General features: G+C 43.2%; 1 protein-coding gene and 1 long non-coding RNA gene across 2 annotated transcripts in view; one reads left to right on the top strand and one right to left on the bottom strand.

The window, feature by feature from the left end:
• Positions 1 to 12,448: 12,448 nt before the first annotated feature.
• Positions 12,449 to 16,956, top strand: LOC141554089 (uncharacterized). Its single transcript, XR_012485777.1, has 3 exons — positions 12,449 to 12,537; positions 13,063 to 13,171; positions 16,709 to 16,956. It is a non-coding gene; the product is annotated as an uncharacterized LOC141554089 (long non-coding RNA).
• Positions 14,944 to 17,150, bottom strand: part of USP39 (ubiquitin specific peptidase 39) — a 33,421-nt gene continuing 31,214 nt past the window's right edge. The window contains exon 13 of the mRNA XM_074285646.1: positions 14,944 to 15,228. Within this exon, the coding sequence (XP_074141747.1) occupies positions 15,181 to 15,228 (48 nt within the window). The 3' untranslated portion in view covers positions 14,944 to 15,180. The remainder of the gene's footprint in view (positions 15,229 to 17,150) is intronic.

Here is a 17,150-nt window from a genome sequence, read left to right as displayed (position 1 = left end):
TCATTTCCCCATCGGTTCTCTCCACTCACAAAGCCATTGTTCTAGTTCAAAACCATCATATGTGTCCTGGTCTGTCGCAATTGTTCCCTGATCAGAAGCCTTGTCTCAAATCCTCCTCACTCCAAATCCTCCTCCATGTGCAGAACACAGTCACCAAAGTGATTTCCCAAAAGCATAATTGGGGTTGTATTATTACTTACTCAACAACATCTCCCTATTAACTAGAGGATCAAGTATTACTTCGCAGTATCTCGGACTTTTTCAATTTGTATTTTTGCATAAATTTTATGAGGTACAGAAGTATTAGGGCAGTAGTGAAGACTTCCTTGTCACAATGGGCGGATGAGAACAATTTGTTCCAATGGCCATGAAGGTGACTGAAGGAGGTGCTGTGGAACGCTTCGAGCTTGGTCAGACATGGAGGACCAATGGCATGCCCCGTGTCCCCGGCTGTCACCAATCATATTTCAATAACTTAAGAAGGGAAAGTAAGGCTGATGACTGGTTTGTTTTTTTTTTTTTTTCTTTCTAAGGCAATTGGGATTAAGTGACTTGCCCAGGGTCACACAGCCAGGAAGTGTTAAGTGCGTGAGAGCACATTAGAACTCAGGTCCTCCTGACTTCAGGGCTGGTGCTCTATCCCCTGCCCCACCCAGATACCCCGAGGCTGATGACTTTGTGCTAGTCTGCCTCACTGAAATCCTATTCATGCACAAGGCAAGGCAATATCCTGTGACATCATTGGTCCTCCTAGACAACAAAGGATAGAATTATTATAATACACTAGTCACATGTGGGCTGCTCAGTTGGAGAGGTGGATAGACAGAGTGCCAGGACTGGAATCAGGAAGACATCTTCCTGATCTCTCCTAATTAATACACCCTGATAGAGTGTTCTGCACATGGAGGATGATTTGGAGTGAGGAGGAATTTGAGACAAGGCTGCTGATTAGGGAACAATCCAGGTAAGAGGTGATGAACCTCCTCACTGTAACACCCCCAAAAAGGGATTGTGGGATCATAGCCAGAGGCCTGGAGACTTTGGGGGGGTCTCCTAGTCAAACACCATTGTAGTAATTTGAACTCAATTCTTAGCAGGTACAGGTACTGTTCTTCTGGGAAGTGGGGAAATCACATTTAGACTTCATTTATTTTATTTTTTTGTGAGGCAACTGGGGAAAGTGACCTGTTAAGTGTGGGTCAAGTGGCTGATATCCACAAATATCTTACTGGACAAGTCACTTAACCCTGTTTCCCTCAGTTTCTTCATCTGTAAAATGAGCTGGAAAAGATATGTCAAACCGCCCCAGTATCTCTGTTAAGGAACCTCCAAATGAACAACAAAAATACACATATCATTTAGAAATGAGCTAATAAGGAAAAAAAACTAGAGGGTTGGATTCAATGCTCACAAAAGTCTCTTCTAGCTCTGAAGCTATGAGAGTATGATAGTTGTGGGTGTCAGCCAAGCTTGGGATCTCCTCCCCCTGATTTTGGACAACAAGAGCGGCCAATTATAACAACTTTAAGGCTTTTGCACCAACAGGCCAATGGCCACCATTCACCAGAAATGAAAGCTGGCGGTGTGATTGGTGTTCTTCACTGAGATAAGGATTTATCGGTCCTATACCATCCTAGGGGAGCAGGCAATAAAGTTGTGTCCAGGCTCACTTGATCCTGCCATTGTTGAAAGGACATACCCAAACGGGCCAGCACTGAGGGAGGCTGAGCTTATACCTTCAGAGTTTAAAAGGGCCTGAATAAGCTTGGAGAGCATCCTTCTCCAGATGAAGAAGGAGCTTCAGCTCATGTCCCCAAGAGCCAATGAAGGAGTTGAGTTGGGAGAAGGGAAGGGATGTGATAACTTTGGGTCATGGGGGGTCTCTCGGGAGAGGAATCCCAAAGACCAGAATGGAGAGGAAGGGGGGAGAATTGAAGATGAAGATGAAGATTTAGGTTTAAGAGAATGAGAACATTGTCCCAAAGTGGAAAGGACTGCCTGGGGAGGACAAATAAGGGTTTTCCTCTCACTGAAGGTCTTTCAGCAAAAGTTGGATGACCATTGTAGTGTGTTGTCTGTCAAGGAGGGATCCTTCTTCTGGATGGTCCTGAATTCAATCAAACGAGTATGACTAGTGCATCAAGTTCTCAGGAGGGAGTAAGCATGAGAAAGCTGCAAAGCAAGCTGGGACAGGCTTTAAACGTCAGAGGAGTTAATTATTAGATCTGGGAAATAGTCAGAAACCCCTGGAGCTTATTGAGCCAGGAGGAGATGAGATTATAATCAGATTTCAGTGAGCAGAGAAAATATGGCTACGTGAGACCACTAAATGGTGCATCAGAGAGAACATCAGCGTCCAGAGTCCAGAAAACATGAGTTGAAATCCAGCCCCAAACCATCCTAGCTTTGTGATCTCAGTCAAATCCCTTGATCTCTCCTTGCCTCAGTTTCCTCATCTGTCAAATGGGGATAATAACACTTCTCTCTTAGGGTTGTCAGGACAGTCAAATGAGATGACAGTTGGAAGGCACTTAGTATAATGCCTACTACAAAAATACTAGCTATTATCTGAGAGGCTCTGTGAAAATAGAAATAACAAGATTTGGTCACTGACTGGATAAATGGGGTGAGAATGAAGAGATCCTTTGACTCTGAGATTCTGTCAATGTAACCAAGTCCCATGCACTTTAAATGATAGGTCCCACACACATACACAGCTCCCCCAGACCCACAGAGGGAAGTGACTTGCTCAATGTCACACAGCCAGCAAAGACAAGATGGCAAACCCTCTTGCATGTCAGCACTGACTGCCAGAGTGGAGGGCCCGGCCCCCATTTCAGATCTTAAGGGAAAGAAAGAGCAGAAAGCAAAGATGGCAGAATGCAGCTCAGTGGCTGCATTGGGGTCAGTGCCCAAGAGTGACATTGCATTGATCACATTATCTGCAGGCAAGACCTGCATTGATGCAGAAGGCAGGGCTGCAGGGATCAAGGATGGGGTGTAGTCCCCCACCATTCCCAATTCAACATATAAGTAGGTGCCTTTCCATGTTAAAATGGAGAGCTCTTCACTTGATCCAGGCATTGAGCAGAGAGCATTGAACTTGGAATCAGGAAAAAAGGTTTAATTCCTGCCTGAGACACTTACTAGTTAGGTGCTCTGGGCTTAACTTAATCTATTCTAGCCTCAGTTTCTTAATCTGTAAAATGGAAATAATAGCTTCCTTATAATAATAGTTTCCTCATCTTGAAATGAAGATAATAATAATGCTCATCTCCCAAAAGTATTGTGAAGATAAAAAGGGATAGCATATGTAAATATATAAATATAAATACTAAATGTAAAACGTTTATATTTACATAAGTATATAATTTTTGAATAATAGTTTCCTCATCTTAAAAAGGAGATAACTAAAAAAAAAAAAATGGAGATAACTATAGCTCCTATCTCCCAGAATTGTTGTGAAGATAAAAAGGGATAACATTTATAAATATACAAATATAAAACATTTATATTTATATAACAAATACATAATTTTTGAATAATAGTTTTCTCATCTTACAATGGAGATAACAATAGCTCCTATCTCCCAGAATTGTTGGGAAGATAAAAAGGAACAGCACGTTAAGAATTTTATAAAACCCAGTGCTATAGAAACCCTAGCTGTTATTATTACTTTGAGAAGCCTGCAAAGTCATGTAAGTCAAGGGGTGCAGGCTTCCCAGTCCAGTTCCAAAACAGCTGTCAATGAGCCCAAACTATCAAAAATGTCAATGAGCCCAAACTATCAAAAACAGGCAGAATCAGAACCACTAAGAATTAAAAAATTGAAAAGATAATGATTAAACATTTGGAGGGGATGTGGGTACATCTGGAACACTGATGCATTGTTGGTGGAATTGTGAAATGATCCAACCATTCTGGAGAGCAGTTTAGAACTATGCCCAAAGGGCTACAAAACTCTGCCCACCCTTTGACCCAGCAGTGTCTCGACTGGGTCTGTATCCTAAGGAAATCACAAAGGAGAGAAAAGGACCCACATGTGGAAAAATGTTTGTAGCAGGTCTTTTTGTGATAGCAAAGAATGGGAAAAGGAGCGGATGCCCATCCATTGGGGAATGGCTGCGCAAGCTGTGGTACATGAAGGTATATTACTGTTCTATAAGAAACAATGAACAAACTGATTTTAGAAAGGCCCGGAAAGCTTTACATGAACGATGCTGAGGGAAGCGACAGAACCAGGAATACACTGTACACAATAACAGCAAGAATATGCGATGATCAACTATGGAAGATCTGGTTCTTCCCAGTGGTTCAGTGATCTAAAACAATCCCAATATATTGGATGGAAAATGCCCTCTGCATCCAGAAAAAAAAAAAAAAAAAAAAAAAAGTAAATCAACCCATGCTCTGTTCACTTTTTTTTCTGTTTTTTTCCTCTCCCATGGTTTTTCCCTTTTGTCGATTTTTCTCGCTCAACATGATTCATAAAACAATGTGTATTAAAAATAAACTTAAGATAGAAAAAAGAAAAAAAAAAGTTGCCCCATTAGAGAAACAAAGTATTCCTTTCTTGTGATGCAGTGGTAGAGCTGGCTCAGTAGCAAGGTTGGATTCTGAGAAACTGCCCCCCCCCGAAAGCTGTGTTCCTGGGGCAGGGACTGGTTTAGATGGGGACCATTGAGCTTCTCTAGTCAGCGAGGCTCCCCAAAGCACTTCACAGAACCTGGCATGAAATCCGTTCTAGGAGCTCCCAAGATGATGCAATGGGACAAACTGTTCCCAAGTCACAGGAAGAAACTGCTCAAAAGTTAGGATGTCCCCAAAGGAAGGGAATAAATCAAAACTCAGGGCATGGGAATGAATGTGATATTAACTTATTAATGAAGTTAAATTAAAACTTGAAGGGAAAAACCCCTATAATTGGGAGCTGTCCCTTGAGGTGAAGGGAGGCAGGCCTGGCATAGGCAGTGGATTGGCCAAGGATTAGAATGGAGTAGGAGAAAGGGGCAAAGAAGAAGCTGTTCCAGATCTCGAGGCACATCCCTCTCACTTTGACCTAAATCTCCAGGTTTTGGAGATATGGGCAGCGGGCAGGAAGAGGCATCTTATCATCCCCCAAGACACTGAGTCCTGAGAGAGGAAGCACTTGCAGGCTATCTATGATGTCCCATCCAGCAGCAGGGCGAGGACGCTGAGTTCCCCAACTCCTGTCCACTCTCCCCTTCTCCCATACTTAACCTAGCCCCTTTTTCCTTGGCACTTAGTCTGGGCTAAGGGAGTGAGGGGCAACGGAGAAACAGCAGTTGCTTCTGATACCTCCTGGAGGCAGAGCCCACTAACACCTTCCCCACCGTTACCAACAAAAAAACCACATTCATGTTTGAGCTAAAGACCAGACTAGACCCAGCACTCTCAAGTCTGATAAAGGACTCAGATCTTTGTAAAGACCCAGTTTAATCTCAATTTTGAAACATTGTTCATATGGAAGTAACTGCCTCTTGTAACATTACTTCCTTTGCATCAGACTTTCATTGAAACATTAATAGAAAATGTTTTATTTGCAAGGTGTGATAGTAAATATTTAACAATCAGCTCTCCAGAAAAAGAAATGTTCATACAAGGCTTTTCTCCATCACTTTTTTAGATCTAATAATAAATCAAGCCCTACTTTGTAACATTTGTCTATTTTCCAAGGTGTAAATACACTGAAAATGTAACAAAAACATGGGACAGGTTCAGCTGATTCTAGGACCCTTCCAATTACATGGAAGTGGTTCAATCCTCATCTCACAAGTATTGCCCAAGGCTGGATTCACTGTCAGTAACTGTAAATCAAAGCACTCCTCCCCAGCCATCTCCACCCTAGATGGGTCGTCTCCCCCTTTTAGAATGGAAGTTTCTTGGAGCCCCCTTTCAGGGGCTGGTTTTGCCCTTGTTTTTTACATCCTGAGTGCTTAGCCAAAGCTCCTGAGACTTGGTGTGTGCTTCATAAATGGATTTTGGTTCATTCATTCTTGTTGTGGATAGTTGAGGTTCCATGTCCTCCCAATTCTTAGTTCTATTTTTTTTGTCCCAATACCCCTCCCTGAGCTACCTCTAGCAGACTGGATCTTCCACCCTTGCACTCCTTGCCCTCCACCCTGGGTAGAAACTGAAACAGAAGGCCTTCATAAAAAGAAACACCACAACTGCCAGAAATTTGGGTAGGTGGGAATATCCCGGTCAAGTGGACACATCGAGGACTTGTAAAGGAAAATTGAGGCAAAGCCCCAACAGCTGTATAGGGGGATCCTGTAGCAGAAGGAAGTTAGGAGGGAGAGGTTAGGATCAGAAGGGAGCAGACTCCCAAAGTACCAGGGCAGAGTAGGGAAGAGGTGGGAGAAGGGGACCCAGGAGGCCAGAAAACCTCTGTCCTCCCTACAGAGAGTTTCTAGGAAAAGGAGATAACTAAGATTTAGATTGTTGCAGGGCAGTGTCCTCGGCCAGCCAGACTACTTTGTCCTAGATAAGAATATAAGCTGACTCTGCCTTCTCCTTCACCTAATCAGTTGTCGAGTCCTGGAGATTCTGGCTCCTCAATATTTCTTATGTCTGACGTGGCTCTTTTCAACAATGAGGTGTTTCAGACCAATTCCTTGTGATGGAGAGAGCCATCTGCATCCAGAGAGAGAACTATGGGAATGGAATATGGATCACAACATAGAATTTTCACCTTTTTTGTTATTTGCTTGCTTTTTGTTTGCTTTCTCATTTTTTTCCTTTTTGATGATTTTTCTTAATGCAGCATGATAAATATGGAAATATGTTTAGAAGAATTGCACATGTTTAACATATATTGGATTACTTACTGTCTAGGGGAGGGATGGGAGAAGGGAGGAGAAAAATTTGGAACACAAGATTTTGCAAGGGTGAATATTTAAAACTATCTTTGCATATATTTTCAAAATAAAAAGCTATTATCAAAATTTTTAAAAATATATTTCTTACATCTGTCTCTTCTGACAACAACCTAGCCCAGGATTTCATTGTCACCTGTCAAAATAACCAAAATAGTCTCCTAACTGGTTTACCACCCCCCACCTGTCCCCACCATGCCAGACACTATAATTAATTCTTTTTCTTTTTTTCTTTTCTGAAAACTTGGCAACAGCCACAAACATTTTAATATACCAAAACAAGAATAAGAAAGAGAATTCTTTAACTTTCAACTTTTCTTAACTAGAACCTGGGGCTTTTAAAAAAACATATACATTAAACACTATGTGGCTAAGAAAGGTGGATAGAGCTGGCTTAAGAGCCCTGAAGACTAGAATTCAAGTCCCATTGCAGATATACTGGGGCTGTGTGGTCCTGGGTAAGTCACTCAAACTCCCAAGACTTGGGGCAACTAAGACTTTAAAATGCAAGGAAGGTAGCCACCTGTAGTGGCAATAGTACCACAATGCAACCACAAGTCCAGTTGCTGTTTTTGTTTTTTTGTTTTTGGGGTTTTTTTTGAGGTAATTGGAGTTAAGTGACTTGCCCAGGGTCACACAGCCAGGAAGTGTTACGTATCTGAGGCCAGATTTGAACTCCTGTGCTCCTGAATTCAAGGCTGGTGCTCCATCCACTGCATCAGTTGCTGTTCTTACACATGTACCTAGATTACATATGTGAGGCAGTGAATAGAGCAAACCCCCCCCCCCTTTATTATCTGTTCAAATTTGACCTCAGCTGCTAGCTTAGACAAGTTCAGTATGCTCTTCCATAAAGTGAGCTGGAGAAGGAAATGGAAAACCACTCCAATATCTCTGCCAAGAAAACCCTAAACGGAATCACAGATTTTTGGATATGACTAAAACAGCTCAAAAAGTGCATTGCATTTAACAAGGTTAAATGGTTCTATTCCATGTTCTCCTAATTGCTTTTTTTCTTCTGTGTACTTTTAAAAAATATATTTTATGGATATTTTCTCCTCGATGATTTATTTTCCAAATTACTACCACATTAACTTTCCATGTAAAAAATATCTTGTTGCTGCCAGATTAATCCTAGCTTGACATTCAATCTGGACTCCCTTGTTATTTAAAACTACTTCAAACAATCCCCCTCTTCTTATCTCCAGCTAAGCTGGATATTTCCCATTCCTCACTGCCCTCCCACTCAGCCCCTGGCTTTCCCAAGGTCCTCCAAGGCTCTTTTCCCTCCTGTCTCTCCTATTGAAATCCATTCCCTCTTCAAGACCATTTTTTCCCCCTCCCCTTCCTGAGGCAATTAGAGTTAGGTGACTTGCCCAGGGTCCCACAGCTAGGAAGTGTTGAGTGTCTTGAGGTCACATTTGAGCTCAGGTTCTCCTGAGCTCAGAGCCGGTGCTCTACTACACCACCTAGCTGCCTCTTCAAGACCATTTTCACTTGACCATTTTCATTTTCAATGAAATTTTCCTTGACCTTACTGAGCCAAGATGATTTTTTTCTCCATCAGAAGAATTCTAATTTTCTGCTTTCCTGACATGCTTATGGTCGAAGGCTATCTCCCAGTCGATCTGATTTATATCTGGCCACTGGGCTCAGATGGCTCTGGAGGGGAAAGTGAGGCAGATGACCTTACATAGCCCTTTATCACTGCCATTCACCCCTGATTTCATGGTCCTTTATGAGAACGAAGGACAAACAACCTCTGCTTATGATTAAGACAATCACAACTAGAAGGCACCTTGGAAACCATCAAGTCTAATCCCTGCATTTTACAGATGAAGAAATGAGGCACGGGGGAGATTAACTGATTAATCTGGGGCTAAATACCCTAGCAAGTGTCTGAGGCAGAATTTGAATCCTGTTTTGATGAATTCTGCTTAGAACTCCAATCTCCCTAAATTCCAAGTAGGGCCAAAAGGAATACAGGCCATAGTTTATGGATCTTGTACTTGCCATGTTCTATCCCCAGCACATAGCAGCAGCTGTGCATACAGCAGGCATATAATAAAGGTTTATCTAGCTGAATGGTTTTTGGTAGAAGAACATTGACTTAACTACATGCCAAGAACTGAAAATACCAACAAGTGAGGGAGCTGCTACTCTCTAAAGAGAAATAACTTAAGTACTGGATATCCAACGGTCCCAATGAATGCTCCAAAGAGCAACATGGAAGACAGATGGCAGTGTCAGGGGGCCTAAGGGCGTACCTATATAGGGGAAGACTGAATGGGACCCTGGCTGAGGCCGGAGCTGCGAGGGAAGGTCTCCAGTCTGGGGTGCTCTGCCCTTACTGTGGAAAGGGTGGGATTAAAAAAGAGATAAAAAGAAAGTTTCTTGTCTCCCTTTGAAGAAATGGGAGGTTATCAGTGTGGAAAGCTACACCGAATAAAGTTTTTCAATGAGCTGATTAGGTTTTTTTCTTTACTATTTAATATATAGGAAGTCTCTTTATCAGAGGAAGGATACAATGGGAAACATCAGTAAAATCAAAAATGATCAATGGAAATGTAGGGTTTTTTACGTTTTATTTTTTTCTCAATTACATATGAAAAATTTTGACCTTTTTTTTTTAGAGTTCCAAATTCTTTCTCTTCCTTGAGAAGGCAATTTGATGTAGATTATACATGTGTAAGTTTGCAAAACATCAGAAATGTATTTATAGTTCCTTTTTAATGAAAATTTTTATATTGTAGTTTTTAAATTACATGTAAAAACAATTAACATTTTTAAAATTCCATTCCAAATTCTCTCCCCCCTTCATTCCCCTCCCCCATCCTTGAGAAGGCAAGCAATTTCATGTGGACCATATTTAAGCCTTCTCCCTGTCTGACCACAAGGATTTCTTTTACTACTGTCCCATGATGCTTCAGATTGACCCCAAGTAACTTTATTTACAATCGTCAAGAGCTTTTCTCAGCATTTCAAGGAGCAAACTAAACCACAGAATGGACTGTCCTGCCTCAAGCCAGAAGTCTGCATCCATGCCCTTCATACTGAGCTCAGGGACTGACATGAAGGTGGAGAAACCCCTGAGGTTTACACTCCCGGGACCAGGGCCTTGGTTATCTATCCACTTATCACATCACTGATCCAGAGTCAACACCTTCCTCAGTCCAATTTGTCCCCTGGATTTCTTCAGGACAGCTTAGGAGGTGGAATGGAGAGACTCCAAGATCAAACCCAGCCTCAGACAGCTGTGTGACTCTGGAACCTCAGGTTCTTCATCTGTCCAATAAGCTGAGGAAATGGCAAAGCCCTCTGTATCTTTGCCAATAAAACTCCTAATGGGGTCACAAAGAGCTGAACATGACTGATATTTCTTCTGATGATGTCAATTAAACTCTCACTTAAAATGTGACATCCTTTCGAGACTCATATTACATTCATCTCCTCAAGACTGTCAAACTGGTAAAGGTTCTGACAAAGGCCTCATTTCCAAAATATATAGAGAACTGACCCTAATTTATAAGAAACCAAACCATTCTCCAATTGATAAATGGTCAAAGGATATGAACAGACAATTCTCAGATGATGAAATTGAAACTATATCCACTCATATGAGTGTTCCAAATCACTACTGATCAGAGAAATGCAAATTAAGACAACTCTGAGATACCACTACACACCTGTCAGATTGGCTAAGATGACAGAAACAAATAAGGATGAATGTTGGAGGGGATGTGGGAAAACTGGGACACTGATGCATTGTTGGTGGAGTTGTGAAAGAATCCAACCATTCTGGAGAGCAATCTGGAACTATGCCCCAAAAGTTATCAAAATATGCATACCCTTTGATCCAGCAGTACTACTACTGGGCTTATATCCCAAAGAATTACTAAAGAAGGGAAAGGGACCTGTATGTGCCAAAATGTTTGTGGCAGCTCTTTTTGTTGTAGCTAGAAATTGGAAGATGAATGGATGTCCATCAATTGGAGAATGGTTGGGTAAATTGTGGTATATGAAGGTTGTGGAATATTGTTGCTCTGTAGGAAATGACCAGCAGGAGGAATACAGAGAGGCTTGGAGAGACTTAAACCAACTGATGCTGAGTGAAATGAGCAGAACCAGAAGATCACTATACACTTCAACAACAATACTGTATGAGGATGTATTCTGATGGAAGTGGAAATCTTCAACATAAAGAAGATCCAACTCACTTCCAGTTGATCAATGATGGACAGAAATAACTATACCCAGAGAAGGAACACTGGGAAGTGAATGTAAATTGTTAGCATTACTGTCTATCTACCCAGGTTACTTATACCTTCGGAACCTAATACTTAATGTGCAACAAGAAAATGGTATTTACACACCTATATTGTATCTAGGTTTTATTGTAACACATGTAAAATGTATGGGATTGCCTGTCATCGGGGGGAGGGAATGGTGGGAGGGAGGGGATAATTTGGAAAAATGAATACAAGGGATATTATAAAAAAAAATTACTCATGCATATATACTGTGGAAAAAAGAATTCTAAAAAAAAAAAAAAAAAAAAAAAAAAAGACTGTCAAACTGGCTTGCCAACTGTCCGAAGTACAAAACAACCCATATCCAGGTTCTGGTAGTCTGAGGGTCTCCTCCATGTCAAGAATTGTCAAGAATTGCCTGCCTTTCTTTCTTGTGCCTCACAAATGAGACAAAGGTCAGGTCTTTCCCAGTTTTCCCTTCCCCTCCAGGTATAAACACTCTCTCCCCTTTGAAATGATTTGTAGAAACTTGTGGACATTTTTGTCCACCCTTATTCCCACAAGGGCAGAATGAATCAAAGATAAAGTCTTTCCCAGTTTTCCCTTTCCCCCCAAGATATAAACACTCCCTTTTGAAATGATTTTATTATTCCCAAATTATTTGTATATACTTGCTTGTGGACATGTTTTGTCTACCCCTATTCCCCCGGGGCAAAATGAGACAAAGATTAGGTCTTTCCCAGTTTTCCCTTCTGCCCCTCCCCAGGTATAAACACTCTCCCTTTTGAAAGGATTGTTATTCCCAAAAGATTTGTACTAACTTGTGAACATGTTTTGTCCATCCCTACTCCCACAGGAACAGAACTTAAAGCTCTGAGGGCGAGAGCTGCTTTTCATTCTGGCTCTGTAACCTCAGTCCCTAGAGCAAAGGGCCTAGAAATGGCCACCTTAGCCAAGCCCATTCTCACCTTCTTTTGGAGGCTATTTTCTCTGGCAAAAATCAGGCCCAACTTGATTACTATCCCTTAAATCCTTCCATGGAAACTGATTTTGATGCCAGGGATTCTATCTCCTAGGTGACAAAGGTTAGACAAAGAATCTGGGGGCTGTATCTCTGTTACCATGACAACTTACCCAGAATCCAATCCAATCCATACCCAACAAGCAGCCCTCGAGGATTATCCCCAGCAAGAGGTATCTGACCCTCCTTGGAGTTCAGGAGAGGAGGAACTGGCCCACCCTTGGAAAAGCAGTTACCAGCTCCTAGGCAAACTTAATAGGGCCATTTGTAACTTTCAGCCCCGATACCTCTTTTCTGTGAAAGAGAACCAACTGTCTTTCACAATAACTGAATCAAGCTAAATAGTATTCACCGAGAATTTATCAAGGTAAGGTTCTCATTGAACTAAATCTGGATGGACTACCCAATTTTCCTCCAGCCTTTAGCTAAGAAGCTGACACACAGGATGTCAGAACTGAAAGGCAGTTCAGCGGCCATCTAGGTCAATCCAAGAAAGAACTAGGACCCTCTACAATACATCCCACAAATGGTCACCTAATCTTTGCTTGAAGACACTAGTGAGCCTTGGCCCCCCCAACACAATCCATTAATTTGTAGGAGGTTTTTCCTGACTTCATAACTAAATTTGCCCCTTGTCCACTCCTGGTTAGTCCTATTTTTGCCTTCTGAGGCAAAGCACCCCTTGCCATTCAGCTATTCAAATAGAAGAACAGTTTTTTTTCAGGATACAGGTCCCCATTGTCACAATGTGTGTATCTAGGAAAGAAAACCTATTTGTTTATAATTTAAGAGCCTGGCTCTAGAAAGTTTAAGGTGTTGTTATATGTTTATGTGATAAAATATATTTATAAACATAGGTATAAGCATGAATGGTTTAATTTTCCCTCCCCAGGCCATGAAGACACCATGGAAAGCATCCTGATGTACAGTCTGGCAGAAGACCTGACTCTGAGCACCTGCTCGGCCACCTGCTAGTTCTATCAGACAAGGCACCAGACCAGGTCTGTTTCCTCTGAAAATGAGGATAATATTTACACTACCCACACCTCTGAGGGCTGTCAAAAGTCTCAACAGGGAAAGAAATTTCATTCAAAACAACTATGCCATAAAAAATGAGTCATGTGCCAGGACACAACCAAAATCCTAATAACAATAAAAAACCCAGGTCTAAATAACGAGATAATGTTCATAGTTAGGACTTGAGATATTAAAACGACACTACTACCTTAATGTAACAAAATTCTAAAGGAAAATGTATAAGGCTAGGAAAAAAATTCATCTAACAAAACCAAAGGTCAAGAATTTCAAGGGAAAAAATGAAAAAAGGATGACCCCATTTCAAACTATATTTAAAAAGCAAGAATCAGGGGCAGCAAGGTGGCGCAGTGGATAGAGCACCAGCCTTGAATTCAGGAGGATCCCAGTTCAAATCTGGTCTCAGACACTTAACACTTCCTAGCTGTGTGACCCTGGGCAAGTCACTTAACCCCAGCCTCAGAAAAAAAATAAATAAATAAATAGCAAGAATCAGGAAAATGATTTCCTATTAGAGTGCCATGGACATGGAGGACATCCAGACCACACTAATGCTGAAGAGAGATTGTCAATGGAGGCTAAGGCCCGCCAGATGCCACTAACATCAGACTGGTGGCACCGAGCCCTGGAACGTGACAGGGTCTGTCTCTTGGAGGAGTCCCATGAGCACTCCAGGGCTTGGCCCAAACCCCACACGGGGAAGATCAGTTATAAAAGGTCTCCTGTCCATGGCTGTGGACGGTTTCTAGCACTCAGACCGGGGGGGGGAGGGCGGGAAGTCGTGCTCAGCATGACCGTGGCTGTCAGCCTTCAGAAAGCCTGTTGGGAAAACAAGAGAACGTGCCGTATTCTGTGGGTTCCCGAGGCCAAACCTAGAAGCAGGTTTGGGTCCAGAGCAGGCGGCTGTGCTCTGCCTCTCAGTCTCCTGCATCCTGTAGGTTTGTTCAATCCTCCTCCTCCTCTCAGGAGGATTCTCCCACTCCCCCAGCTCACGATGACTTCCCGTTCAGATTTCCCTCCTTTGCCCTCCCTACACATGGCACATCCCCCATTACTTAGCACATCTCCCCTATTAAAATGGATACTCCTTGAGAAAGGGACTGGGATGCTTTGGGAACATTTGTGTTTCTAGCATCTGACGCATAAATGTTTGATGAGTTGGCTCAGCAGAACTTTCCCAGAGGAAAAGCCCTCCCCCAAAGGGAAGCACTGAGACTCCGTCCTGACTCGGTCAGACGCCCGCTGGCCAGAAGGGACCTTCAGGCTTCAAGATGTCCCTCAAGCTCCAGGACCGTATGACTAAGCACAAGTCCAGAAGGGAGGAGTGGATGTAAAGCCAGGGCTGCGATATCTCCACTCCTCCTACAAACCTAAGAAAAAATTTGAGAAAATGGCTCTTTTTATTAGATAGTAAGCTGGTGGTTAAGAGGACTCGGCTGGTCAAGGGCTGGCCCTTGGAGTCCAGACCTGATTTCACCTCCGAGTGGGGCAATTTCCTTCACCCCGGAAGCTGGCTTGGGGAGGTGCTGGGTGCCCGGGGGCCAAGTGTTTTCGGCAGGCTCCAGGGCCAGTGGGGTCAGTGGCAGGTCTGCAGGACCCCGAGGCCAGAAGGCTGCCCACTCCACCAGACTCCATACAAAGGGAGAGGACTGGGCGCCAATGGGGAAGAACCACAAGGTGGGTGACCCACAGTGGGCAGGATGGACAAGAGGAAAAGGAAGGAAGGGTCACTGGCAGGTCAGGCATAAAAACAGCATTCCTTTAATCTGCTTCAGAACACAGACTATTAAAAAGGGGGGGCGCCCAGGCCACTCCTGGGACAGGAAGTGGGTGGGGCACAACTACCACTCTCGCTCAGGTCCCAGAGGTAAGTGGTAAGAAATAAATTACATCTGCGCTGGGCACCAGCCTCAGGAGGCCAGAATGAAGATGGGATCGCCAAGGAGGCTGAAGGGGGCAGCCGGCTGGAGGCCCCTCACGCCCCCTGCTGGTTGGTCTCATCGCTGTCTCGTCTCTTCCAGATCTGTAAAAAGACACCAGATTCCCAAATTTAGGAGCTGCCCCTCCCCTTCTCCCCCTTTTCCTTACTTCTTATTCTCCATTCCAAGCTCCCTTGAATCTTGGGCTGCAAGGGAAGCAACAGAGGAAGAAGAAAGGAGGAGGGGCTCCTTGCTCCTGCCCCCCTGAGCAGCTTCTGTCCCTGGGGGTCCCTGCACCCCACATTGCCCACCTGGATCACCCCTCCCTGTCTCTGGCTGGCAGGCTCTCCCCCCCTTCTTGAGAAGGTGCCCCTGACAGCCGGCCTTCATCTCCAGACCCCGTCCAATGTCTCTTCCTCTTACTCCCCTTCCCCTTACTCTAATCAGATGAAGATGTCATCCCCAAGTGGGCAGTCCTGGCCTGGACCAATCCAGGTGGTGGATTGAATGCAGTGAAACCCTCATCCAGATCCTACAAAATCCCTCTACCCTAAGCTCTCTAAGCCTCTTTCAGGTTCTTGCTTTACCAAAATCCTGAACCACCTCGAGGACACAACAGCCTACAAAGCTCCTCAGGGAAAGCTGAGCTCGCTCTGGGGACATAAGGAAGGAAGAAGGCGGCATACTCCTGTGCCCCATAGCTCTGTCACTAATACTCCAATCAGAGGCTTCTCCAAGGTCACACTGACCCCCAAAGACTATGCCAATGGAACGAAAGCCCCCTTCAATTTCTTTAGCAAAAGAGGAGCAGCTAACATCCTACCCATGGGCCTTCAATGATCACTTCCACTTCAAAAACCAAAATGAAGGGGCAGCTAGGTGGCGCAGTGGATAGAGCACCAGCCTTGAATTCAGGAGGACCCGAGTTCAAATCTGGTCTCAGACACTTAACACTTCCTAGCTGTGTGACCCTGGGCAAGTCACTTAACCCCAGCCTCAAAAAGGGGAAAAAAAAAAAAAAAACAAGAGGAAAGTCTGTTCTGTATCTTACAAGAAGCTGATCACTGGGATAGCACTGCTGAGAACCCCGAGGAGTGACCACTGCATCCCAGTGCTAGTGACAAGAGGAAAGTCAACAATCTGACAAACACCCTAGATCGGAGAGAAGTCTATTTCAAAAGGCTCAAAGGAAATAAAGGTAGGATCCCATGGAGTAAAATGCTTCAAGAGTCAGAGCCCAGGGGAGAAGAAAAATGATAAAGAGGAGGTAAATGGAAGAAATCTGTTTAAAGAGGTTGATGTGGATGCACAGGGCACTCTCTAGCCAACTTAGATTTAAGAAGGTAACAAGAAGGATAAAGGCAAAGCCAGGTAACAAGAGAAAAAATATTTAAGTAGATGACATGATCCTGGAAAAAGAAAATCTGGAAACAAAAGCTCAAAATGGGCCACGGATGGTGGGGAAGTTGGGCTTCTAAAATTATACTGGAAAAAAAAATGGTCTTTGAAGCGAATGAGACAATGATAATCTGACTTCAGAGAGAAGAGAGTTGCTCAACTTTTACATTGTTTCTGATTTCTCAGGAAAGATGATCTTTGCACTGGAAATGAAGGAACAACAAAAAAACAACAGGAAGCCAATTCCCAAGATAAGTAAGCAGGGAGTAAGAGAGCTCAGATGTTACAAGAACTGGTAGATGGCACTGCTGAGCTAGTCAATGATATCTGAAAAATCATAGAAAAGGGCAAGGTACCACAAGATTAGAGAAAGGTGAATGCCTTCAAAATAAGAGAACAAAGTCTGCAAACTACAGGCTCACGAGCTTGACTGATTCCTGGGAAAAATTCTAAAATGGATCATTGATTAAATTTCTTTAATGATTACAAAAGCGCTAGCACAGCCGCATCAAATTATTTCCTTTTTTGGACAGAATTATTAAACAAATTGATGGTTTATAGCTTCCCTAGGAAGTTTTTGATACAGTCCTACCCACTATGCTTCAGGAGGAGACTGAGAGATCTGTAT

This window comes from Sminthopsis crassicaudata, chromosome 2 (assembly GCF_048593235.1).
Source record: "Sminthopsis crassicaudata isolate SCR6 chromosome 2, ASM4859323v1, whole genome shotgun sequence".
NCBI classification, from domain to species: Eukaryota; Metazoa; Chordata; class Mammalia; order Dasyuromorphia; family Dasyuridae; genus Sminthopsis; species Sminthopsis crassicaudata.
This window is presented reverse-complemented; position numbering and strand designations above follow the sequence as displayed.